Source organism: Aquarana catesbeiana, linkage group LG11 (assembly GCF_042186555.1).
Source record: "Aquarana catesbeiana isolate 2022-GZ linkage group LG11, ASM4218655v1, whole genome shotgun sequence".
Taxonomy (NCBI): Eukaryota; Metazoa; Chordata; class Amphibia; order Anura; family Ranidae; genus Aquarana; species Aquarana catesbeiana.
Genome location: NC_133334.1, coordinates 14,195,038 through 14,220,650, shown reverse-complemented (window position 1 = coordinate 14,220,650; position 25,613 = coordinate 14,195,038). Strand labels below are relative to the sequence as shown.

The window sequence follows — 25,613 nt, the reverse complement described above, 5'->3', positions numbered from 1 at the left end:
TGGCTGAAAAGAATGATACCGAGAGGATACCTAAACCTGCAGGTATCATTCCGGTATAACCACTCAAAGTACAGCAACATACCAGTACGTCTCTGGTCCTTGTTGTGCATACATTGTAATGTTCTTTTTTTCATGCAGCCTGTGGGCTGAACGAAAAAAAAGAGATTGATCGGTGGGTATGCCCACCATTAGAATACCTCCCTTCATCCACCCACTTCTAATGATGGGCATACATGCACCACTTTTTTTTTTTAACTGTGGTGGTGAAATCACCTTCTACAGCGCTGGAGTTGCTGATTTATGCATCGTGGGAGCAAATGCTGTTGCTTTCAAGATCAATAAATCAGTGCTGCAGCTGAATGGCGTACCTGCTAAGCAAATGATGGTTAACAATAAAACAAAGTAACATAACAGTATAACAGTAATGCCCCGTACGCACGGTCAGATTTTCCAACGGAAAATGTGTGATAGGACCTTGTTGTGGGAAATTCCGACCATGTGTGGGCTCCATCACGCATTTTCCATCGGATTTTCCGACACACAAAGTTTGAGAGCAGGCTATAAAATTTTCCGACAACAAAATCCGTTGTCGGAAATTCCGATCGTGTGCACACAAATCCGATGGACAAAGTGCCACGCATGCTCAGAATAAATAAAGAGATGAAAGCTATTGGCTACTGCCCCGTATATAGTCCCGACGTACGTGTTTTACGTCACCGCGTTCAGAATGATCGGATTTTCCAACAACTTTGTGTGACCGTGTGTATGCAAGACAAGTTTGATCCAACATCCGTCGGAAAAAATCCTAGGATTTTGTTGTGGAATGTCCGAACAAAGTCCGACCGTGTGTACGGGCAATTAGACTTACCATACCTGCAAAGCAAATACAATAAAACATAATAGAAATAAAACATTGCAATCTGTGCCTAAAAAATATATGCCAAAGCATGGAGGCAATCTGCCCCTAATGTTAGGAGCAAATTGCTCCTCCACCCATGCTTTGGCATATATGCTCTTTTTTTTTTTAACTGTGGTGGTGAAATCACCTCCTACAGCGCTGGAGTCACGGCTTTATGTATCGTGGGAGCAAACGCTGTTGCTGTCAGAATAAATAAACCCATGCTGCAGCTGAATGGCGTACCTGCTAAGCAAATGATGGTTAACAATAAAACAAACATTACAGTATAACGTACCATACCTGCAAAGCAAATACAAAAAAAATTGTAAAAATAAAACAGAGAGAACAATAGATATAGATCATTAGTGAGCGAACAGTAGAGTGGACAGTAGAGAGCGAACATAAAAGAGAGAACAATACAGAGAGAAGAAAAATAAAACCAACTATTTTTGGATTTTTTATTTTATATATTTTTTTGTGTTTTTGTGTGTATCTGAACTGAACGTTGCAGATTGGGGTCTCTCAAAATGTGATGGCCCTCACATCTTTCGAGACCCTGTGTACGTGTGCCTAGAACTGTGTAGTGCTGTACCCTACACTAAATACTAGTGTATGGTACCCTACAATAAACGAGTGTATGGTAACGTTTGAAACAGTCACCAATGCAAAGACCAAGTTGGTCAGGGCAGGGGTAACAATAAAAGAAGGTGTCACGCTTAAATCTGCATTTTCTGCAGACACGACATCTTCTTTGGGGTGGTCTTTGGTTAGGGGTACCAGGGAGGACATACGGAAAATGCCTCTCATGCAGCCGGCTCACTGCATTTGCATTAGGAAGGTGGGCCATAGCACCATCTGGAAACAGAAGGGCTGTGACGATCTCTTCCTGGAATTTAAGGAAGGATCCAGTCCGTTCTCAAGCTTTGTATAGCACAAAAGTGTTCAGCAAAGCCAATTGAAATAAACAGACACTTTTTTGTACCAGCGTCTGGCCTTACGGGCAATTAGGTACAGCGCCAACAACTGGTCGTTGAGGTTCACCCCTCCCATATGAAGGTTGTATTTGTGGACACAGAGGGGTTTCTCCACAACCCCGGTCACCGTAGGAATTTGGACTGTCGTATCTGCGTGAAGGGAGGACAGAACAAAAGCATTCCGTGAATCCCTCCACTTCACTGCTAACAAATTATTACACTTCAAGCGGGCTCTCTCCCCCCGTCTAAGTCGGGATTCTACAAGCCGTTGGAGAAGCCCCGGCGATTAGATCGCGCAGTGCCAAATGCTCTAATTCCATAATCAAAAAGGTGACTAAAAAGTGGCACGCTCGTGTAATAATTATCCATGTACAAGTGGTACCCCTTTCTGAATAAGGGTGACACCAAGTTCCACACAATCTTAACAGCGCTCCCTATGTAGTCTGGGTAGTTCTCCGGCTCTATGTGACTATCTTCCCTTGTAAACCATAAAACTATATGTATAGCCTGTTGCCCTGTCACAGAGCTTATACATCTTGCTGGGAAGATACTGTTTGATAGACAAGCGGCCAGAAAACGTAACCAGGGACTCATCAACACAGACAACTTGATCAGGAATAATCAAGGCTGCAAACTATTGGTTGAAGTGGTTTACGAGGGGGCCGAATTTTGTAGAGCCGATCAATTCCAAGTGCATGAACCTCAAGATCTGCTCGTATCGTGTCCTGGTCATGGAGGCAGAGAACACGGGCATATGGTGAATTGTGTCAGTGAACCAATATGACCGCAACTTGCTCTTTTTAGTAATGCCCATGAGAAGGGATAGTCCCAGGAAGGTCTTAAATTCAGAAACTGTAATTTGTTTCCAATCTCTGGCAAGGGTCAGCTGGGGATTAGCGGCGATGAATTGACCAGCATACAAATTGCTTTGGTCCACAATAGATCTATAGAGATCTTCGGCGAAAAACAGCAAATTAAAATCAAGTGACATAAAATCAACTTTTTCCCCCTGAATTCCCGATCGGCCAGTGAATGGGGGAACTACGGGTGCTGCAGAAGTGGTGGGTTCCCAATTAGGATTGGCGATTGCAGCAAGAAGGGCACTATGGGCTAGACGGGCCTGTGTTTGTCTTCTTCTTGGTGGCAGCGGGACACTACTCATGCTAGCCACCTTGCCAGTTTGAACTGCACTTATGGGACTCGCCACGTCACCAAGTGTTACTGCAGTGCTGGATGTACGACCAGGATGTACAAGGCCAATGGTGCTTGCCAGTTCACCAGAAGGATGAGCAGCACTAGTACTGGCTCTCTGCTCCATACGAGAGCCCTGCTGTTCTTGCACCTCAACAACAGCAGAAGAACAGAGACGGGTACGCCTGACCTTGGCTGGGACCACAACTCCATTGTCAGAGCTATCTGTCAGGGTGCCGCTGCAGTCTACAGGTTCGTATTCTGAGCCTGAATCTGACAGAGGAGTGACTTCCTCTTCACTATCTGTCATGCTCAAACCTGTAGACCTCTTCACTACTGTACCTTCGATTTGACATTTTGGTCTCTAAATTTTCTGGTACAGTAGTGAGACTCACAGGAAAAAAGCTCCTGACTGTCAATGACTGCTTCAAATGCTGCAAAAAAAAACTGTAAGCATTCGTAGGGATCAGGCCTGACTCTGTGAACACTGCAGTTATGTGTGTTGTGTTTTGTAAGTGACAGTGATTGATTTATACTGCACTTGGGTGGGCTGGGCCGGGCCGAGGGGCTAAACGCAGGTGCAAGCAGGTATCTGGGCTGATCCCGCTAACACTGCATTTTTGGGAGCCCAAACTGCTGGGGATACTAGTATAGATCTGATCAGATCAGATATTGATCCGTGGGTGTTAGTGCTACTGGCACTAATCTGACATGCCTGGGGTGAGGCAGACCCTTACTGACACTAAAACCTAACTGATATCACCCGCCGGGTGATCAGGGGGTTATACCTTTATTTAGGCAATATATGGAGGGTGCCCTGACGCAAAAAGAAGAAAAACTAACTAACCAGCGTCACGCGTAACACTAATACGGTGATCACTGGTGATGGGGGTGATCAAGGGGTTAAACCTTTATTAGGGGGGGTTGGGGGGTACTCTAAAGCTACCTGGGCATATCACTAACTGGTAGGCGTCTCCCCCCTCACCCTTTCCGCACACTCGTGGACTGGCGAAAAACTAGGGTACCTAAAAGTCTCTATAGGCAACGCTTTAAAAAAATAACGGTTACGTGGTTAGAGTTCTGAAAACTTTTAAGTGCAAAGGAGGGATTTGGGGTCTTTTGGACCCCCGATCCCTCCATAAAGAGTACCCCTCACTGTCGGTTACTGTAACAAGGGATCTTTACATTCCTTGTGACAGCAAATAAAAGGGATCAGATTTTTTTTTTTTTTTTAAGAAATAGAATAAGTAATAAAAAAAAAAAAAAAAATTTAAAGCGTCCCCGTCCCCGCATGCTCGTTTAGCAAAGTATTCTCATACGCAAGACGCACACGAAAATGGTGTTCCAATCACACATGTGAGGTATCATTCGTCAGAGTGAGAGCAATAATTCTTGTAACCGTTACATTTTTTTAAAGCCTTGCCTATAGAGATTTTTAGGTACCCTAGTTTTTCGCCAGTCCACGAGTGTGCGCAATTTCATAGTGTGACATGTTGCATATCTATTTACTCAGCGTAACATCATCTTTCACATGATACAAAAAAATTGGGCTAACTTTTTTGTTTAGTTTTTTTTTTTTAATTAACCACCTCAATACAGGGCATTTTCACCCCCTTCCTGCCCAAGCCATTTTTCAGCTTTCAGCGCTGTCGCACTTTGACAATTGCGCGGTCATACAACACTGTACCCAGATGAAATTGTTATAATTTTTTTCCCCACAAATAGAGCTTTCTTTTGTTGGTATTTGATCACCTCTGCGGTTTTTATTTTTTGCGCTATAAACAAGCGTGACAAGTTTGAAAAAAAACCACAATTTTTTACTTTTTTGCTATAATAAATATCCCAATTTTTTTTTCTTTAAAACAAATTTCTTCCTCAGTTTAGGCTGATATGTATTCTTCTACATATTTTTGGTTAAAAAAAAATCGCAATAAGCGTGTATTAATTGGTTTGTGCAAAAGTTATAGCGTCTACAAAATAGGGGATAGATTTATAGCATTTTTATTATTATTTTTTTTTTACTAATAATGGTGGCGATCTGCATTTTTTATCAAGACTGCCACATTGCGGTGGACATATCGGACACTTTTGACACATTTTTGGGACCATTCACATTTATACAGCGATCTGTGCTATAAAAATGCATTGATTACTGTATAAATGTGACTGGCAGGGAAGGGGTTAACACTAGGGGGTGATCAAGGGGTTAATTATTGTCCTAGGGAGTGTTTCTAACTGTAGGGGGAGGGGACTCACAAGGGGAGGAGACTGATCGGTGTTCCCCTGTACTGGGAACACACGATTGGTCTCCTCTCACCTGACAGGACTGTGGATCTGTGTGTTTACACACACAGATCCACGGTCCTGCTGTGTTACTGAGCAATCGCGGGTGCCCAGCGGACATTGTGGGCGCGCTTGATTGCTGTCGGCTGCGCGTGCGCGCCCCCTGGTGGGCCGGGAAAGTGAAGGCATCATATGACGCTCTCCCGCAACGAGAGCTGCGCTGCCTGACCGTCAATTGACAGCCGGTGGTCGGCAGGGTCTCTGCTAAATATAAATATATATATATATATATATATATATATATATATAATGTTTGGGGGTTCTAAGCAATTTTCTAGTAAAAATATGGACTTTAAACCTATATCAAAAATAGGCACAAAAGGGATAATGGTGTGCTTTCCTCTCTCTCTCAGTAGTTTAAAGTAGCATATGATAACTTAATATAGAAATAATAAATAACAGTGTGTAATACAAAATGTCTCTCTCTACAGTTAAACCGCAGACTTCCATGCATCATAAGAGAATCATTGAAGATGGGTACGTGGGATCTGTGTTTTGTGAAGTCAGCAATTTTTACCCGGAAGAAGTGAAGATCTGGTGGGTTAAACACAGTAAAGGTATCACCACCAGCTCATCTTTGGATGAAGATGTTTCTCTCACAAAACAATTCAGGAACAGTGATGGGACATTTAATGTGACCAGTGTGCTGACTGTGAGGCCGAATAGTAGAGATGAACCCGGAGATGTATTCTTCTGTATTGTGAGCCACAGATCACTGAAGGAGGAAATTTCTCTCGCTTTCATTGTGCCAAGTAAGTACCCTATGACTCTGATGTCTGTAGAATTTGTCTCCTACTGCTTCCAACAAATCCCAGATCCGTCCGATTAGACCCAGAGATTGCTCAGTGAGTTTACGAAACATTGGAAGGCAGAGGCTGCATGAGCACATACACATACATATTTTGGAGCAATGTTTTTCATGTGTATTCAGGCTTGGGTGTTTTTGTTTTAGCCAATGAAAAGGTAATTACTAGGACCTATTTTTCAGGTGCTCCTATTTAGGTCTTTGATACATACTGTATCATCTGCAGGTGTGTTGAGTGAGTCCAATGGGAGTGGTTTCATAATTATCAACCAGCTGCTGCATCTGCAGGATGCAGAAAGTGGAAAGTGGAAAGTGGCAGGGTCTGCATCCCTTTAGACGGGATTCCCTATTGGGAGTATCTTATCAAAAATGAACTTTTTATTGCAGTGGTTGGCAAAAAATCTTTTATCTTGGTGCAGACTTCTGGGAAAATCAGTGAACCAGTCATACAAGCAGGACGTCAATTTTGTTTGGGAGCCACTCCGCACAACTGCGCAATTGTCAGTTAAAGCGACGCAGTGCCGAATTGCAAAAAGTGCTCTGGTCTTTGGCCAGCCAAATGGTCCGGGGCTTAAGTGGTTAAATAAGCTGGAAGAAGTGAAGAGACAAGGTGGTAACAGCTTTGTAAGAGCTGAAATTGGCGGCATATTTGTGGTGGATGTGTCAGACGTCAATTGATTTTTTTCAAGAGCGGTGTTCCCCGCAGTCACGGCAAGGAGTGCATTATGGCTGAAGCCATGGTTGCTGGATCCCGCCAAAAAAAAGAAAATATATGGTGCAAGACACCAGAACACAGATCCAATCTATTTGGGAGTAGACAGGATACAGCCATCTCAAGGGTGACCATTAGCAAGTCAGGGCGAATATCATCTGACAAAAAACAGAAAATTCAAAAAGGTCCAGCATACAGGTGGCGACTCCCAAGTAGATACCAGGAGGCAAAATCCTATGGACCGGGAAAAAGATTAGTAAACAAACTGGAGAAGTACCCAATCTTCATTATTGAAGCCTTAAAGATCTAAGGCTCCTGTCTTAGGAGAACAGCGGAAGTCCTTTTTAAGGGTGCACTCATCCAGGGGGTGCCTGTGCGAAGCTTTACGCACACACCTGGAGGGAAAACCTTCAGGATCAGTGGGCCGTATCCGCTATATTGGCGTGACATTGGTGGAAGTTTAAGGGAGGTCCACCTTTCTGGTACAATAATTTTTATTGAAAAAGTATAACATGACAAACTCACCCATGCAGGGGCAATATCCAATGAGCATAACGATCATATAATATTGACAGGTGGGAAGTCCACCTTTCAATCTCTTCCAGTCAGCCAGGCTACCAGAGTTGATGGAAAAGTAAAAAATTCTGGTCCAGTTTGTAGCTGGAATAACAGAAGAAGAAGAAAAAAAAAGAGAAATCGTGAAGGTTCTAGTTACCCAGAAGAGATGAGGCTTCCGGTTCACCTCTGTTCCTAGCAAAAATAAATAAATAAATAAAAAATAAAAACTAGATAATTTGTGTAATATTTACCAAAGAATATGGAAAAATGATTCAGATCTCACACAGCAAAAGCCTGGTGTCCTTTATCACCTAAACCAGCCAAGGCTACAGTTCTTATAACTGGGGCTAAACAGGGGCCTAGGTTCAAATATGTTTAAAGCTCAAAGTTCAGCCTTGTCTGCACTTGCAAGGGTTTAAGGAGTCCTTAACCTTTTAGTGATGCAATTCTTAAAAGGCTTGCATGAAGTTATAGACCTCCCAGGAAACCATTGTTCTCTATGTGGGACTTGCTTATGGTTCTCATTTCTATCAAGGCCTCATTTCTATCCTACAGAATTGACTACACTCTGCAAACCCTAAAGACCGTATTTCTGGTTGGTAAAACCTCTGTGAAAAGATGTCAGAACTGCAGGCTTTGTACTCAAGGAACCTCACTTAACGTTCTACCTGGACAGAATAGTCCTAAAACTCCAGACTGCTTTTATCCATGGGGTGTCTTTCTCCTTCCAATTTACCCAGGAAGTCAATTTGCCATCTTTCTTGGTTGGGAGAACCACATCCCCGGGATGTTGAGCTAACGCTGGTGACCTGCTTGGCAGCTACCTTTTCATTCAGGAAAGCTAAACAATGTTCTTGGTTCCAGTGTGGCTTAAGGCAGGGTCAGTCAGCATCAACACGTTCAGTCACCTCCTAGATTGTTAAGAAATTTAAAAGAGCCTACTCTTCAAGGCCTTCCTGTTTTGGAGGTCTTAAGAGCACATTTAACTAGGGCAGTGCCAGCTCTGTGGACAGCTCAGCGCTTAATGTCTCCTGAGATTATTTGCAAGTCAGCAATATGGTCCTCCCAGGACACCGAGATAAACCCAGCTTGCGACAGTAAAATTTGGAAAATTCATGGTGCATACTTGCGCTACTGATGATTACAACATTTTTCTTGCACCCTCCCGTATGGCAAGTTAGTCCCCATATGTATGCTGCCATGATGCACCAGGAAAACGGAAAATTGTATACTCACCTTTCTGTAATTTTCCTTTCCTGGTGCATCTTCATGGCAGCATACAGATGCCCACCCAAATGGTGAGAGTTACAGAGCTTGCTGTGAACCGGGTCTGTCTTTGAATTATAGTTAACCAGTCCTATCAGGTTGTGGGGGTGGAGTCACAATCCATATGTATACTGCCATGAAGATGCACCAGGAAAGGAAAATTACGGAAAGGTGAGTATACAATTTTCCGTTTTCTTAGCATCTCATGTAACCTTACCTGAGGTGGCCGTATCTGGAGGTCGAGAGTAAAAATCTTTTTTTTAATCAAATAAACTTGAAGAAGAAAACTCTTCCCACAGTGTAGACATCTGTAGGATAGAAATGGACAACCATGGAGACACAAGTGATGACCGAATCATCAATAGAATAAATAATGGTCACAATTCCTTGCTGCTCCTGGAAATCTGGGACCGGCTAGAAAAACTAAAATACAGAAAAGGAACCCAAATCACCCAGAATGATCGGATCATCAATGTGTGATCGGTTTAAGATGTGTGACTGAAGTATAATAAATGTTGTGTAAATGCAGCAATAAGTGTGTAGTCATTATATTGGGGAGTGACTAATATTACATCTATTGTGCTTTTCTTTTATAGATCTGCCAACGTGGATATATATTTTATTACCTTGTTCATCTACTGTTTTTTTTATATTGTTGGCTTCTTATGGGAGGTTTTTGTGGAAATATTTCACAATAGGTAAGTGTCTGAAAGAGTAAAGAAACAATATAGAGCAGAAGGGTATCAAAAGAGAGATATAAATTAGATTAAAGTGGAACTTTAGTCAGAAAATGAAGTTCTGTTAGATGACTTCAGGCTGGACCCTTTTGCAGGTACAGTATAGATATGTACAACATTAAAAATAAGTGTCTATACTGTTTAAAATCCAATAATACACTGTCTCACCCCTCTCTGCACATGCTCAGTTGCTCTCCATTATTAGGCACTGCACTAAATTTGTAGAGGCCGATCTGCTGACAGACTGCATATTTACTGCTGCTCAGGGGCTCTTGGCTTCAGCAACATGGCCGCCTCTAGCAAGAAGAGCAATGCTGGAGGCAATTTACAGCACACCCGAATTTTGGTAGAATAATTATTAATGTAGAATGTATTCTCCTTGCTAAAGAACATTCTTTTTTATCAAGTTATTATGGGTAAAGTTCTGCTTTAGGCTGGATTCACACCTGTGCAGTTTTAGTGCTTTTTGCATTTTGCAGATTTGCACAACAGTCCATTTAACATGGTTTCCTATGGGACACGTTCTGTAGTGCAAATCTGCAAAATGCAAAAAGCACTAAAAATGAATGGTGTGAATCCAACCTTAATGGGGATTTTGCCAGCTTATATCTTCTGTCTATATCACATCTGAGCTATGAACATTATATCTTATTATCCAAAGGAAATCCATCAATATTCAGTGTGATTGTTTATAATTTTCTTCACAATTATGCAAAACTACTGGGCCATGTCTTCTTCATTAACACAAGGTATACACTGTACAGTGCATCTGGAAAGTATTCACAGCGCTTCACTTTTTCCACATTTTCTTATGTTACAGCCTTATCCCAAAATGGATTAAATTAATTATTTTCCTCAAAATTCTACAAACAATCCCCCATAATGACAACGTGCAAGAAGTTTGTTAGAAATCTTTACAAATTTATTAAAAATCAAAAATGAACTTAATGTACTTAATGTACATGTACTTAAGTATCACAGGCTCCTCCCATGTACATAAGTATCACAGGCTCCTCCCATGTACATAAGTATCACAGGCTCCTCCCATGTACATAAGTATCACAGGCTCCTCCCATGTACATAAGTATCACAGGCTCCTCCCATGTACATAAGTATCACAGACTCCTCCCATGTACATAAGTATCACAGGCTCCTCCCATGTACATAAGTATCACAGGCTCCTCCCATGTACATAAGTATCACAGGCTCCTCCCATGTACATAAGTATCACAGGCTCCTCCCATGTACATAAGTATCACAGGCTCCTCCCATGTACATAAGTATCACAGGCTCCTCCCATGTACATAAGTATCACAGGCTCCTCCCATGTACACTCCTGTGACCCGTCACTGGAATCAGTCCAGGCACCGCGTCACTCCGACTTCGGAAGTCTGGATCCACCAGGTCCCTGGACTGATGGCAGTCTCCGCCTCTCAGCGAGCCGCTCCCCACCCCTCCACAGCTCAGCGCTCCAATAAGCATGGAGGAGCAGAGAGGAGAGATGATGACTGACAGGCAGCAGCTCTCTGCCCTGGGAGGGGAGAGAACTGAGCCATCGGCGGTGTTCGGTGGCTCGGTTCTCAGTGTAGAGTTGCCGGGGGACAGATGCAGCATCTACCTCCAGTAAGTATGAATTTTTTTAAAAAAAGCAACCCATACTTCTTTTTTAAAGGATCATGGTTAAATAGAGTCCCAAGCGGTATTTAACCCAAAAGCAAACTTATTATATTTCAGCTTACCAACTCTTTTATATTTAATGGCTGCATTAGTTTTCTTTTTTTTTTCTTTTTTAGGCTTTCTTCTATTTTTACCTGGTGATCCAGCCAGTACATCTGGTGTTTTTCAAAAGAACAAGCTGTCCTGTAGATGCATCAGTTAAGAGTGCTGAGACAAACTATTTAACACTGACAGGGGTGAATACAATGATCAGCTTTTATTTATTTATGTAAGACCTTTATCCTAAAAGAACAAAATCTGTTTGCTGTAACTGCTTATAAAGTGTTAGTGTATCTAAATCTGCTAGTCCATCTAACACTCCCCTCCCCCCAGACTGTCCAAAGGTGACCCCTGTCCTCCTTCACCCGGAGTGGAGGCGCTCTAATACAGGAGGTGTGTTACTGGCCAGATCACCAGGTGACAAAAGAGGGGAAAAAAAAACAAAAAAGAAAACTAATGCAGCCACCAACATCTAATGATTGGTAATCTGCAATATATAACATTTTTGATTTTGGGTTTAATACGGCTTCAAGCCTACATTTGGTATATACTGTACACAGTCTGCAGTCCTTGTACCCACAAAATACTCTCTAATGTCTGTGCTATGAGTGAGAGGGTCACTGACATAAACCTTCACCCAATAAAAAAAAATGTCCTGCCATGTATACAGTCAGATACAGTCAAGGGCTGAGGTTTACTTATCAGAATCTCTCCTTCACATCCGAAGTCCGACCTTTCACATCAGGTGTCCCCCTTCACATTAAAGTCCCCTCTTTCACACCATGAGTCCTCCTTCACATCAGTAGTTCCCCCTCACATCAAGAGTCCCCTTCTTCCAATTAGGAATGATCCTTTCACACCTCTGCTCAGCCGAGGAGTCCCACCTTCACATGAGAAGTCCCCCAAGGAGTGTCTTCCTTCACATCAGAAGCCCCCTTTCCATCAGGAATCCCCTCTGTATCCCCTTCCGTATGTAACCAAGCAGACCATTGTCAAAGCTTGGAAAAAACCTTCATTATAACCCATTAAGATGAAACACAGGACAGCCCAATTTATGATACACAACAAAGCTGAAGCCACACTGTTGGATAATGTATCAAAGCAGGTAAAAGCCTGGCAGCCATGGGTTGATAAATAAAAGAAAAAAAAACGCACTGAAAAAATAGGTCTTTGAATACACCAACAAGAAAGCAGCAGCATGCAGTGCGATAACACAAAAAGTCCAATATATAATAAGAAAGCTGCACTAAAAGAAATAAAAGTATGTCCAAAAGGTTATGAACATCCAATGGAAGCACTTAAAATCTTGCAAACACCATGGTGTGCACACATAAACAAGGTGAAGTGCCCGACCACCGTAGCTGTAGATTAGGCTTACCAGACAGCAAGTATTAGAGGCGGATGGCTTTCAACCCAGCCGGGGTCTTTTAATTTTGCAGATGATCACAATAGGGATGATGATTTGGATGGTTGAAATCCCTCACTTGCTCCGGCTAAGGTATCCATTCTCTCAGTATATAACCCAAAAGAGAATGGTAGGTGTGCGTGGGGCTGTGGGTACCAAAATAGAGGCCCTCTTTTTTAGTGAGAATCGCCATCCGACAACCCCTAGACACAATCGCCTCCAATTCTTTCAAATATTTGACCTTGGGGTCAGAAGGGAGCAATGTATAAGTGGTATCGTCATTTAGGATCCTATGCATTTCATTCATGTAATCCTGTCGATCTAAAACGACGATCCCTCCCCCCTTGTCAGCTGGCCTAATCACCAATTCCCTATTTTTATGGAGGGAATCAAGGTCTTCTTGTAGGGTCTTATTTAAACTAGCTTTCTGAACTTATAAAAGATCCAGGTCCCTAAGCATAATGTCTTTAAAAACACGTAATGCGGGTGCCAGTGTGTCGGGGGGGGGGGTTAAATAAAGAGGCGTTGGATAGCCCCGAATGAACAAATTCAACTTCCCTCGCCACATTGTCCCTGATGGGATGGTTGATCATATGTCTTTTAATACTTATTTTCCTAACAAATTTATGGATATCCATGGAACAAATTTAAGGCCTTTATCAAGGATGGCTTTTTCAGGATCAGTTAACACTTTAGAGCTAAGATTAAAGATCCCTGTGCCTGCTATATTTTTGGTCGTTTGAGCAGCTCGTACCCGCATTCCCCCCTCTGATTCCTCTCCTCTTTCTCCTTGTCTTTTGATACACTGGCCTGGTTTGTTAAAACCCCAACTAGTTTGGTCTGTAGGAGCAGAGGCTCCTCTAGGGGGTATATGCCCATTGGGGGCCTGATAGGATAAGGTAGGAGTGTTGCCTCCATTAGAATGATAGGGTTGAGGATGATCTAAAGCAAAGTCTCCCTCAGGGCCATCCCTATCTGCAAGGGGAAAAAAAAATGGTTAGAAGTAGGGATAGTAACCTCCCATTCAGATTCAGCTCCCAGATATCCCAATCCTGGTGATTGATAATCAAGATATCCATTGGATCTAGCTTTCCAAACATCCTGATGATCTATATTGTATCCTCTACCTCGTTGGTTATAGTGGGGCCCCCAGCCTCTTCCCCTGGGTGGGGGTGCCCTGGTGTTAGGTACAGGGCCTTGTTGATAAAATCTAGGGTCATAGTCAAAGGGTTGTGTGGATCTGCGGGGACCAGTTGATTGTGGTTGTCCTCGAAAGGACCCTCCCCTAGTGCCACCATTACCCCTGCGAGGCGACTGGTAGGAATAATCATTCCCCCCCATTCCTTTGCGGTTTAACATAGGACTTACCACGCCTATTTGGGTTAGGAGCGGTAGGTACTGCACTAGGTAAACCTCCACTATGGTTAGTGACTCCCGTTGTTGTGGAAATTTCCATCTCATTGCTGTTTTGCTTGGCCAGCTCTTCTAGGAGTTTTTTCTGCAAATCAAAAACAATTTTACCATGATAATCTAATAGGTCTCTGTTGTACTTTTTCTTTTTTTTAATCCTTTGATCCTTATCCTCCTTTTCCAGGATTTTGAGGAGATTTTGAGATTTATCTCTATATTCCTCACTTCCCATATATGGGTGGAGCTTGTCTTTAATGTTCTTAATTTCTTCATCTATTTTAGCTAGTTTGGTAGTTTTTCTTTCCACTAGGAATTGAAGGAAGGAGACCCCTGCTTGTTCAAAATATTTAAACCACCCTTCTAATTCCGTGTCTCCTCTTTGGGGAGGAATATCCCACCTAAGACTCCTAGGGACCATTGAGTGCTTAATGTATGTTTCTAAATAGGCAATATCCCATTTAGTATGGTTCTCAGACATCATGAATTTTTTTAATCTCATGAAGATTCCCTCTAGATCACTCTCATCCTCTTTATAGGCTTCAAAAACCCCTTCAACATTAACCATCTTACTAGCACGAAATTCAAATATATCCATGGCAAAATGGATGACAAATGATTAAAACTTACAGCTGCAGTAAATATATCATAAACAGTACATAAAAGAAAAAAAAGCGCTGAAAAAATAGGTCATTGAATACACCAACAAGAAAGCAGCAGCATGCAGTACGATAACACAAAAAGTCCAATATATAATAAGAAAGCTGCGCTAAAAGAAAAAAAAAAGTATGTCCAAAAGGTTATGAACATCCAATGGAAGCACTTAAAATCTTGCAAACACCATGGTGTGCACACATAAACAAAGTGAAGTGCCCGACCACCGTAGCTGTAGATTAGGCTTACCAGACAGCAAGCATTAGAGGTGGATGGCTTTCAACCCAGCCGAGGCCTTTAAATTTTGCAGATGATCACAATAGGGATGGTGATTTGGATAGTTGAAATCCCTCACTTACTCTGGCTAAGGTATCCATTCTCTCAGTATATAACCCAAAAGAGAAAAGAACTGGCCATAGTGTAATATATCCAAGGTACTTTAATAAAACGTGGTAATGCACTTACAGTTAAGAAGCAGTAGTATCGCATGTATGATAAGCCGGAATGCATAAACAAACACAGAACGGAGCCTGTCCTACTCTCCAGATCGCGTGGTAGCGTCACTAAGTGCCTCTCCAGACGCGTTTTGTCATCAAGCGGACGTCCCCATTGAGAACGCCTGATGACGAAACGCGTCTGGAGAGGCACGTAGTGACGCTACCACGCGATCTGGAGAGGAGGACGGGCTCCATCTGTTTGTTTATGCCGGCCGGCTTATCATATATCCGATACTACTACTTCTTAACTGTAAGTGCATTACCTCGTTTTATTAAAGTACCTTGGATATATTACACTATGGCCAGTTCTTTTCTCTTTTGGGTTATATACTGAGAGAATGGATACCTTAGCCGGAGTAAGTGAGGGATTTCAACCATCCAAATCACCATCCCTATTGTGATCATCTGCAAAATTTAAAGACCCCGGCTGGGTTGAAAGCCATCCGCCTCTAATACTTGCTGTCTGGTAAGCCTAATCTACAGCTACGGTGGTCGGGCACTTCACCTTGTTTATGTGTGCACACCATGGTGTTTGCAAGATTTTAAGTGCTTCCATTGGATGTTCATAACCTTTTGGACATACTTTTATTTCTTTTAGTGCAGCTTTCTTATTATATATTGGACTTTTTGTGTTATCGCACTGCATGCTGCTGCTTTCTTGTTGGTGTATTCAATGACATATTTTTTCAGTGCGTTTTTTTCTTTTATGTACTGTTTATGATATATTTACTGCAGCTGTAAGTTTTAATCATTTGTCATCAATTTTGCCATGGATATACTGTATTTGAATTTCGTGCTAGTAAGATGGTTAATGTTGAAGGGGTTTTTGAAGCCTATAAAGAGGAGGAGAGTGATCTAGAGGGAATCTTCATGAGATTAAAAAATTTCATGATATCTGAGAACCATACTAAATGGGATATTGCCTATTTAGAAACTACATTAGGCACTCAATGGTCCCTAGGAGTCTTAGGTGGGATATTCCTCCCCAAAGAGGAGACACGGAATTAGAAGGGTGGTTTAAATATTTTAATCAAGCAGGGGTCTCATTCCTTCAATTCCTAGTGGAAAGAAAAACTACCAAACTAGCTAAAATAGATGAAGAAATTAAGAACATTAAAGACAAGCTCTACCCATATATGGGAAGTGAGGAATATAGAGATAAATCTCAAAATCTCCTCAAAATCCTGGAAAAGGAGGATAAGGATCAAAGGATTGAAAAAAAAAAGAAAAAGTACAACAGAGACCTATTAGATTATCATGGTAAAATTGTTTTTGATTTGCAGAAAAAACTCCTAGAAAAGCTGGCCAAGCAAAACAGCAATGAGATGGAAATTTCCACAACAACGGGAGTCACTAACCATAGTGGAGGTTTACCTAGTGCAGTACCTACCGCTCCTAACCCAAAAAGGCGTGGTAAGTCCTATGTTAAACCGCAAAGGAATGGAGGGATTGATTATCCCTACCAGTTGCCTCGCAGGGGTAATGGTGGCACTAGGGGAGGGTCCTTTCGAGGACAACCACGATCAACTGGTCCCCACAGATCCACACAACCCTTTGACTATGACCCTAGATTTTATCAACAAGGCCCTGTACCTAACACCAGGGCACCCCCACCCAGGGGAAGAGGCTGGGGGCCCCACTATAACCAACGAGGTAGCGGATACAATGTAGATCATCAGGATGTTTGGAAAGCTAGATCCAATGGATATCTTGATTATCAATCACCAGGATTGGGATATCTGGGAGCTGAATCTGAATGGGAGGTTACTATCCCTATTTCTAACCATTTTTTTCCCCTTGCAGATAGGGATGGCCCTGAGGGGAACTTTGCTTTAGATCATCCTCAACCCTATCATTCTAATGGAGGCAACACTCCTACCTTATCCTATCAGGCCCCCAATGGGCATATACCCCCTAGAGGAGTCTCTGCTCCTACAGACCAAACTAGTTGGGGTTTTCACAAACCAGGCCAGGGTATCAAAAGACAAAGAGAAAGAGGAGAGGAATCAGAGGGGGGAAGGCGGGTACGAGCCGCTCAAATGACCAAAAATATAGCAGGCACAGGGATCTTTAATCTTAGCTCTAAAGTGTTAACTGATCCTGAAAAAGCCATCCTTGATAAAGGCCTTAAATTTGTTCCACCCACTAGACTAGATAAGTTTCAAACTTATATGGATATCCATAAATTTGTTAGGAAATTAAGTATTAAAAGACATATGATCAACCATCCCATCAGGGACAATGTGGCGAGGGAAGTTGAATTTGTTAATTTGTTAATCCAACGCCTCTTTATTTAACCCCCCCCGACACACTGGCACCCGCATTACATGTTTTTAGAGACATTATGCTTAGGGACCTGGATCTTTTATAAGTTAAGAAAGCTAGTTTAAATAAGACCCTACAAGAAGACCTTGATTCCCTCTGTAAAAATAGGGAATTGGCGATTAGGCCAGCTGACAAGGGGGGAGGGATCGTCACTTTAGATCGACAGGATTACATGAATGAAATGCATAGGATCCTAAATGACGATACCACTTATACATTGCTCCCTTCTGACCCCAAGGTCAAATATTTGAAAGAATTGGAGGTGATTGTGTCTAGGGGTTGTTGGATGGGGATTCTTACTAAAAAAGAGGGCCTCTATTTGGTACCCACAGCCCCATGCACACCTACCATCTATTACTTACCAAAAATACACAAAAGTCTTGTCTGCCCCCCTGGGACGCCCCATTGTTAGTGGCATTGATTCACTGACATCCCGGGTGGGCAGATACATAGACTTTTTCTTACAACCCCTTGTGCAGAGGTTGCCCTCATACATCAAAGACTCCAGACATGTCATCCAATTACTTTCCAGAGTCCAGTTCAAAACTGGGATGTGGTTAGTCACTGCAGATGTGACGTCTTTATATACCATAATCTCACATGAGCTGGGCTTTGAGGCGGTTAAACACTTTTTAGATAGGGATTCTGGCCTTGCTCATGATCAAGTTCTGTTTTTGATGGATTTGCTAAGGTATGCCGTCTCCCACAATTACTTTTGGTTCGACAATAGTTTTTATAGACAAGATATGGGAGCGGCTATGGGGGCTAAGTATGCCCCTAGCCTGGCAAATCTTTTTATGGGAAAATGGGAGGAGGATGTCATCTATGCCCGGGACACACCTCAGGTGGTCCTTTGGGCTAGGTACATAGATGACATCCTCCTCCTATGGGATGGGGAACATCTTGCTTTGCAGGAGTTTCTATCCTCCCTCAATATCAACCAGAGAGGTATTAGTTTGAATTACGAGACCAGCCAAACTACAATTAATTTTTTAGATTTAAAAATTTCTGCTAATGGAGAAAGGTTGATCACATCCTACAAGAACATATTTGGGGGGCACACCATACAATGCGTTTAAATTCAAGATGGTGCTGCTATAAGACCTACAAACAGTACAAAATATTTTACAGCGCACACATACAAGAATGACATTTCCTGCAGGGCTAGTTAAAAACACCCGAACATATTCAAAAAAATACGGGGGTTTGGTCACACTATATGGTCATATAGTGCTAAGCCCACTTACTGCGACAAAGTACCCCGAATTAGTGGGTCCTACTCTAGTAATAGAATGGAAGATCCTTTGTCTCAACCATGGGAGCTGAAATCCTCTATGTGGGAGAACTAAGAGGATACATCCTATACACTGGTGGACACTAAATAACAGGGTAATGAGGAGGGGGAGGGGTGCTCCAGCCCAAAAGACCTGGTCATGGCCTATTACAATATACAAGAACATATTTGGGGGGCACACCATACAATGCGTTTAAATTCAAGATGGTGCTGCTATAAGACCTACAAACAGTACAAAATGTTTTACAGTGCACACATACAAGAATGAAGGTTGATCACATCCACTTTTTTTCAAGGAGACTGAAATAAACTTTCATACCCGTGGACAGTTGTCATCATCGTCCTTGGCTGGAATCTATTCCTAAGAGCCAATATCTTCATCCTAAAAGGAACTGTTCCAACCAAACTGATTTTTTAGTGCAGGCGGAGTACCTCACTGATAGATTTCTGCAAAAGGGGTATTCAAAGGAATCCCTACGAAAAACGTTAGACACCATCAAGGAAGTCAATAGGGAGAACTTGTTGGTAGATAAAGGCCCACGTGCCAATGAGGAATTTTCCTCTGGTGTCCCCTTTGTGATGGCCTACTCTTTGCAGCATAATACCATTAAGAGTTTAGTGTATAGATACTGGCATGTTGCCAGGAGTGATATGGTTCTCAGTAAAGTTTTACCAGAGAAACCTTGCGTCATTTTTAGAGGGGCACCGTCCTTGAGAAATCGGATAGCCCCGAACATTCTGAATCCACCAATCCCAAGGCCCAGCTTTTTTAATCAATTAACTGGGTTCTATCAATGTAAAAGATGTAGAGTTTGTTCTTTTAGTGCTTGCCCCCATAGATGGACCACAACGTTTACCTCCACCAGCACACAAGAGTCACACGTGATCAAACCATTCATTACTTGCGCTACGGAGGGTGTTGTGTACATGTTGCAGTGCCCATGTGGCCTGCAATATGTGGGCAGGACTAAGCGACCCCTTCAAGTTTGCCTTAATGAACACATTACCAATATTAAAACCGGATTTAAAAATCACTCAGTGTCAAAGCACTACTCATTGGTACATCACAAGGACCCCTCCAAGACTATCTTTTTGGGTATTGACAAGTTTAGGCCCCATTGGAGGGGAAGTTCATTGGTTAGGGGGATATCCCAATTAGAGATGACTCGGATCCATAGATTGAGAACCTATGCACCTCACGGGTTGAATATAGACACTGACGTTAATGCTTTTAATGATAATTCCTGAGTATTATGTGCTGTATTTTGATTTTATGCGTTTGTATGTGAACTCGCTCTGAGACACCAGGAGGGGGCAGTATTTTAGGGCCTATCTTAAATTTTATCTTCTTTTTTTCTCGTAATTCTTCTTCTTTTCTTTTCTCATTTTTATTGAATTAAATTTTTTTTGACTCACATAGGATTTGTGGCATATATGACACTATGGGGTCGTAATGTATTACACATTTATATTTGTGGATATTTATCCTCTTGATACGTGGTATTCACTTCACTGTAAATTTTTACACTGTATTCACATACTATATTCATGATTTATTTATATGAATATATAGTAATTTATATACATTTTATCACTATGTTGATTTTTTATCAATATACTTTTCCCATTAGGCATTATTAACTGGGCATATCCACTATTCCTTTTCATTTTCTTCATTAGGGCTCATTAATGATATTTTTGCCTTAAAATCATTCGTTAGTATTACATTAACCTATTATCACATTCACTTTTTGAATGAATTTTTCTTAACTGAAATATACTGAATGGTGGGGTAATTTAATTTATTCACTTCATCCCCTTTTTTTTTCCTTTTTTCTTTTATTTCATTTTTTTATTTCATTTTTATTTAAACTTTATAGTTTTTTATACGTTTTTTAATTAATGGTCTTATACATCTTATATATATTTTCAAATGAGGAACATTTTTTGAGTATTAAAGTTGCTAATAATGACCTCTATAGGAACGTTGAGGATGTTAGTTCCCCCGTTCTACGAGTAAGGGCTATTTGCCCATATCTAATATGGCGTCCTTGCACTTGTGCCTCAGAGCGAGGCTTGGTCTCCTATTTAAGGTGGTGAGTCACTACGCTGCCCGTTCCCATTGAGAACGTCCGATTGATGACGAAACGCATCTGAAGAGGCACGTAGTGACGCTACCATGCGATCTGGAGAGGAGGACGGGCTCCATTCTGTGTTTGTTTTTGCCGACCAGTTTATCATATATGCGATACTACTACTTCTTAACTGTAAGTGCATTACCATGTTTTATTAAAGTACCTTGGATATATTACACTATGGCCAGTTCTTTTCTCTTTTGGGTTATATACTGAGAGAATGGATACCTTAGCCGGAGTAAGTGAGGGATTTCAACCATCCAAATCACCATCCCTATTGTGATCATCTGCAAAATTTAAAGGCCCCTGCTGGGTTGAAAGCCATCCGCCTCTAATGCTTGCTGTCTGGTAAGCCTAATCTACAGCTACGGTGGTCGAGCACTTCACCTTGTTTATGTGTGCGCACCATGGTGTTTGCAAGATTTTAAGTGCTTCCATTGGATGTTCATAACCTTTTGGACATACTTTTATTTCTTTTAGCACAGCTTTCTTATTATATAATGGGTTGATAAATATTTGCCTTCTAATTTTGACCAATCACTGCTGGAACCCTAATCTCTATTTCTGGAACAAATCGATCACCTCAGGTTGCTGTGGCATAGGGCGATGTCTGACCCGGGAGAGACTCTGAACATCTTTTTCTTCTCCTTTCTGCTCTTTTTCCTCTTTTTTCTTCTCCTTTTCTTTCCCATTATTTTTATCCTACGTTATATATTTTTTTGCTGCAAGCTTAGTAATCAGTGACTCTGAGTAGAGAATTGGTGCTTTTTATACTTCACCTTCCCTGTATGATGGGGAACCCATGAATGCTACTCTTGTTATATTGTGCTCTATGATATCATCTATTTTGTTGAACCACCAAATGTACATCTCATGAAACCTGTAAAACATGTTTCTTGTGACAACAGAATGTACCGAATTGCAATTTTGTACATGTTTTGTTAATGTTTGTACACTGGTTTGCTCAATAACATTTTTGAACAAGTACACAAGCTTGTGAGTTTTCTCAGGGCTTGGCAAATCCTTGGCTGGGTCCCGGAGCCCAGAGACTTTGCAGAGTTTTGGGTGGGATGAAGCCTCCAACCCTAGGTCCAGTGGCAATGTGTCCATAAGGGCGCACGGGCGCTGTCCCCTCTCTCCTGCCATTCCCTCTAGCACCAATAGATAGATTCCTGCATTGCAGAAATCTATCTATGGCCATTGCTGCCACCCCCTATTCAGGTGCCCGGCCCATTTTCGGGCACCGGGTGCCTGAATTATAGCGGCAGGTTTTTTTTAAGCACCTGATTAGAATCATAGGCTCTAATAGGTGTCAAACAAGGTGACTCAGCTATGTTAGGAAAGCGAATATTCATTTGCTTTTCTAACACTAAACCGCCTCTCCACCAATCGGGTGCTCAAATCTGTTACCCGTCACCTGATAGGCTGAAATGACAGGCGCTGTGATTGGATGCCTATCAGGCATCCAATCATAGCAGAGGACGGGAAGAGAGGACGGGAGAAGACATCGAGGAGCTGTCCCACTGAGACAGGGTAAGTGCAGACGGCGGGCTGGCGGGAGGGGGGTACACTGGCAGCATTTGATATGGCACAGTGGTTGCGTTTGCTGTGGCACAGTGAGGCTGAAATTTATGGGTTTTTTTTCAGAATTTTTCAGTATGTTTGCGCCCCCCCAAAATTTTGAGCACCAGCCACCACTGCCTAGGTCACCATTTTGTTGGCAACCAGCACCCACTGATTATGCAGCTTTGCATAGACCCTTTTGGTTTGGGAATGATTGTGGCAACAATGCAGCTGGGAGCATCAGTGCGCATGTGTGCACAGGGTTTAAGCAGAAAATCCATCGAGAAATACAGAGGCCCAAAGCCTGGAGGCCAGAGCCGCATTGAGAAACTGGAGACTTCTATTTTTGATGGTCCTAATGGCTACACCTGACTTTGAATAGTTTTAGAAACTTCCTTTATAAATGATTACTCTACATAGAAAGGTTTGGCCCCTCTGGTGTTAATCTCCTCGCCTACTAGGGGCTGTGTGGGCCCCCTCCCCCTCTTTGGCCTGCATTGAGTTCATTCTGTTACACTTTAATTTATAATCCCTCACCTCTCCGGATGAAGCTGAATGCATAGAGCTGTGATAATACCCGTACTCAATGTGACTGTTCATTGCTCTGTAAATTGGATTTCAGTGCCATCGCTTTGAAACATAGATATGTATATGTACAGTATATGTATATGTACAGAAGATGTATATGTATATGTACAGTATAAGCCGTTGTGCTGATCTGTGTGTATAATATCTATGGGTTGGCCATGGGAGGTGTTTAGAAATATTTCTGCTTTGACAACTCTTGGACTGTAACCATGTACTGTATTCTTTTATCTTTGCTTTACACAATGTATTGTACTAAGAAATGTATGTGAATACATTGAAACAAAAAATATTGCAGCGCTTAAAAATACAAAAAAGTTCATGTATGGTGAACAAACAACAACCACAATGTGCCAATAAAGTCCAAAGAAGAGACAAATAGCAGGTAAAGTTCATATAATGGTGCAAAAATAAACAGAAGATGTGCGTGATCCAGAAATCACCAGAGTGCTCCACCACCCAGTGTAAGATGGACTCTTACCAGAGTTGCAGGACTCTATTAAGGAGTCAAATACACTCAGTAATGTGTATAATCAGCAATCAGCCATCACATCTCCTCCAGGAACAGACAGTATTCAGTGCTTTAACTTAGAAGCAAACCATCCAGGCAAGAAGACGACTGTGACTGACTAATATCTTGTATGATATCTTTCTGTATATCGGATGGGATCCGTATTTTACCAATCATTAGATGTGGTATCTATATCAGGGTTTTTTTTTCTTTGGTGATCTGGCCAGTAAAACACCTCCTGCTCTGTGTAATTTTATTGCACAGAGCCGCCCCGAACCTCCTGTACAAGGAGAGAGAGCAGCAGAGACCGGTCTTTTATTTTTTAAGGCTTTTTCCTCTGTTTTCACTGGTGATCTGGCCAGTAACACATCTCCTGCAGGCAAAGTAACTCAGTACCGGGCTTTTGTGGATGTGATGTGAATATATGTTTTTAGTAGTATATATGAGTGCTTTTGTTACTCCTTGATATTTGGCACCGTCAAAACGTCCCACTCCTTTTTTCTTTTGGTTGGCATTTGTGCTATAAGGGATGTGGTGAGAAAATTATCCAATATTAGTTAAATACATTCCTATGGCATATTGAGTAAAAGGAAATGGAGATGTATTTTACTCCTTCTCATTGTTTTCTAGGTGATATTACTATATCTGAGATCTCGGGAAATTACTCTATTCCTCATATGAAGAGAACAACTCTAACCTGTCAGATAACAAATTTCAGACAAAAAGAAATCCAGATAAATGTATATCTGAAAAGACGTAATGACAAAAAACATCTTATCGCCTCCTGGGAATCCAATAATTCTTCTAATTACTTACTGATGGCTGAAGACCAGAGAGACAATTCTCATATTCTGCCTCTTTTAGAGAAAGGAGCTGCAAGCCGTACATTGTTACCTGTGGAAATGGAAGCTGAGATAAGAAAATCCTCGACTGGAATGTACAAGTGTCTCTGCTCCATTACTATAACTCCAAGTGCAGATAGAGATAATGAGGCCATGCTTGGTGTAGAAGTGGAACAAGCGTCTCTAAAACGGCCCATCTCTGTACGCAGAACTCTGAATGTGTACAGTCCAGTAGGTAAGTAATGGGTATGTTGTAGGTACTGAAAATGTGTTTTATACTTTAAAATGTTCTATGGTCGCAGCATACACTTTCATGTTATAACATCAGCATTGCAATAATACAAACAATAGTTAAAACTGACAATCCAATACAAGCTTAATTGAACATGCTGTGAGTTCTGTCTGTCTGCTGGCCATCTCTTTCCTCAACTTTCTGGATTCCCAGCATGCTTTTGCTCAATTTTCAAGGACTACATATCCCATGGTACATTGCAAGCAGTGATTCCTGTACTGACTCCACCTCCTGAAACTCCTCCTCTCAGTTCCTCTGTAGTTTACAAAGCAGGCTCTGTGAAATGTGTGACACAGCAGCACCTACTCATAGGACATAGTGACTGTGTGCCACAGAATGTAAGGAAGTAAATGTGTAGGATTCTTCAAAAAGTATGTTTTAAACTTTAAGAATGTTCGGATTACATAGAAATAATTGAATTACAATGTGGAATTAAATATATGATTTTTAGAATTAAAATTTTAACCACAGAGTGTATTTAAAAATAAATATAACATAACTATTTGTTCAGTAAAACAGTTGGTACATTCATTCTGGGTGAATGGGACACACTTCTCCTTCTATTTCCTCTACAGGTCAAATTTTAATCATTCATAAAAAATAGAATGGTTTGGGAAAATACCTCATTATGGCCACAAGATGGAGCTGAGGACTATATTAAATACTTATTTTCTATGATCATCAGCTCTATCAAATGGTCATAATGCAGTATTTTCGTGGACCACTTTTTTATGAATAGCATTTGACCTGTAAAGGAAAAAGCCTGAGAACATTTGATTTAGTCTCATTTACACAAACAGAATGTACCAGCAGTTTCACTGGACAAATATCTAAAAAAAAGAATAAAAAACACCCTAAAATGTATGTAAACCAGACCCGGACTGGCCATAGGGCACACCGGGT

The 25,613-nt window shown here is 41.6% G+C and overlaps 1 protein-coding gene across 3 annotated transcripts in view; it reads left to right on the top strand.

The window, feature by feature from the left end:
- The window catches only part of LOC141111847 (uncharacterized), a 226,202-nt gene that overhangs the window by 184,013 nt on the left and 16,576 nt on the right, over nt 1-25,613 (top strand). For all 3 annotated transcript variants that reach the window (XM_073604008.1, XM_073604009.1, XM_073604010.1), the window contains 3 exons: nt 5,838-6,158; nt 9,344-9,445; nt 24,207-24,653. In XM_073604008.1, the coding sequence (XP_073460109.1) occupies nt 5,838-6,158; nt 9,344-9,445; nt 24,207-24,653 (870 nt within the window). The remainder of the gene's footprint in view (nt 1-5,837; nt 6,159-9,343; nt 9,446-24,206; nt 24,654-25,613) is intronic.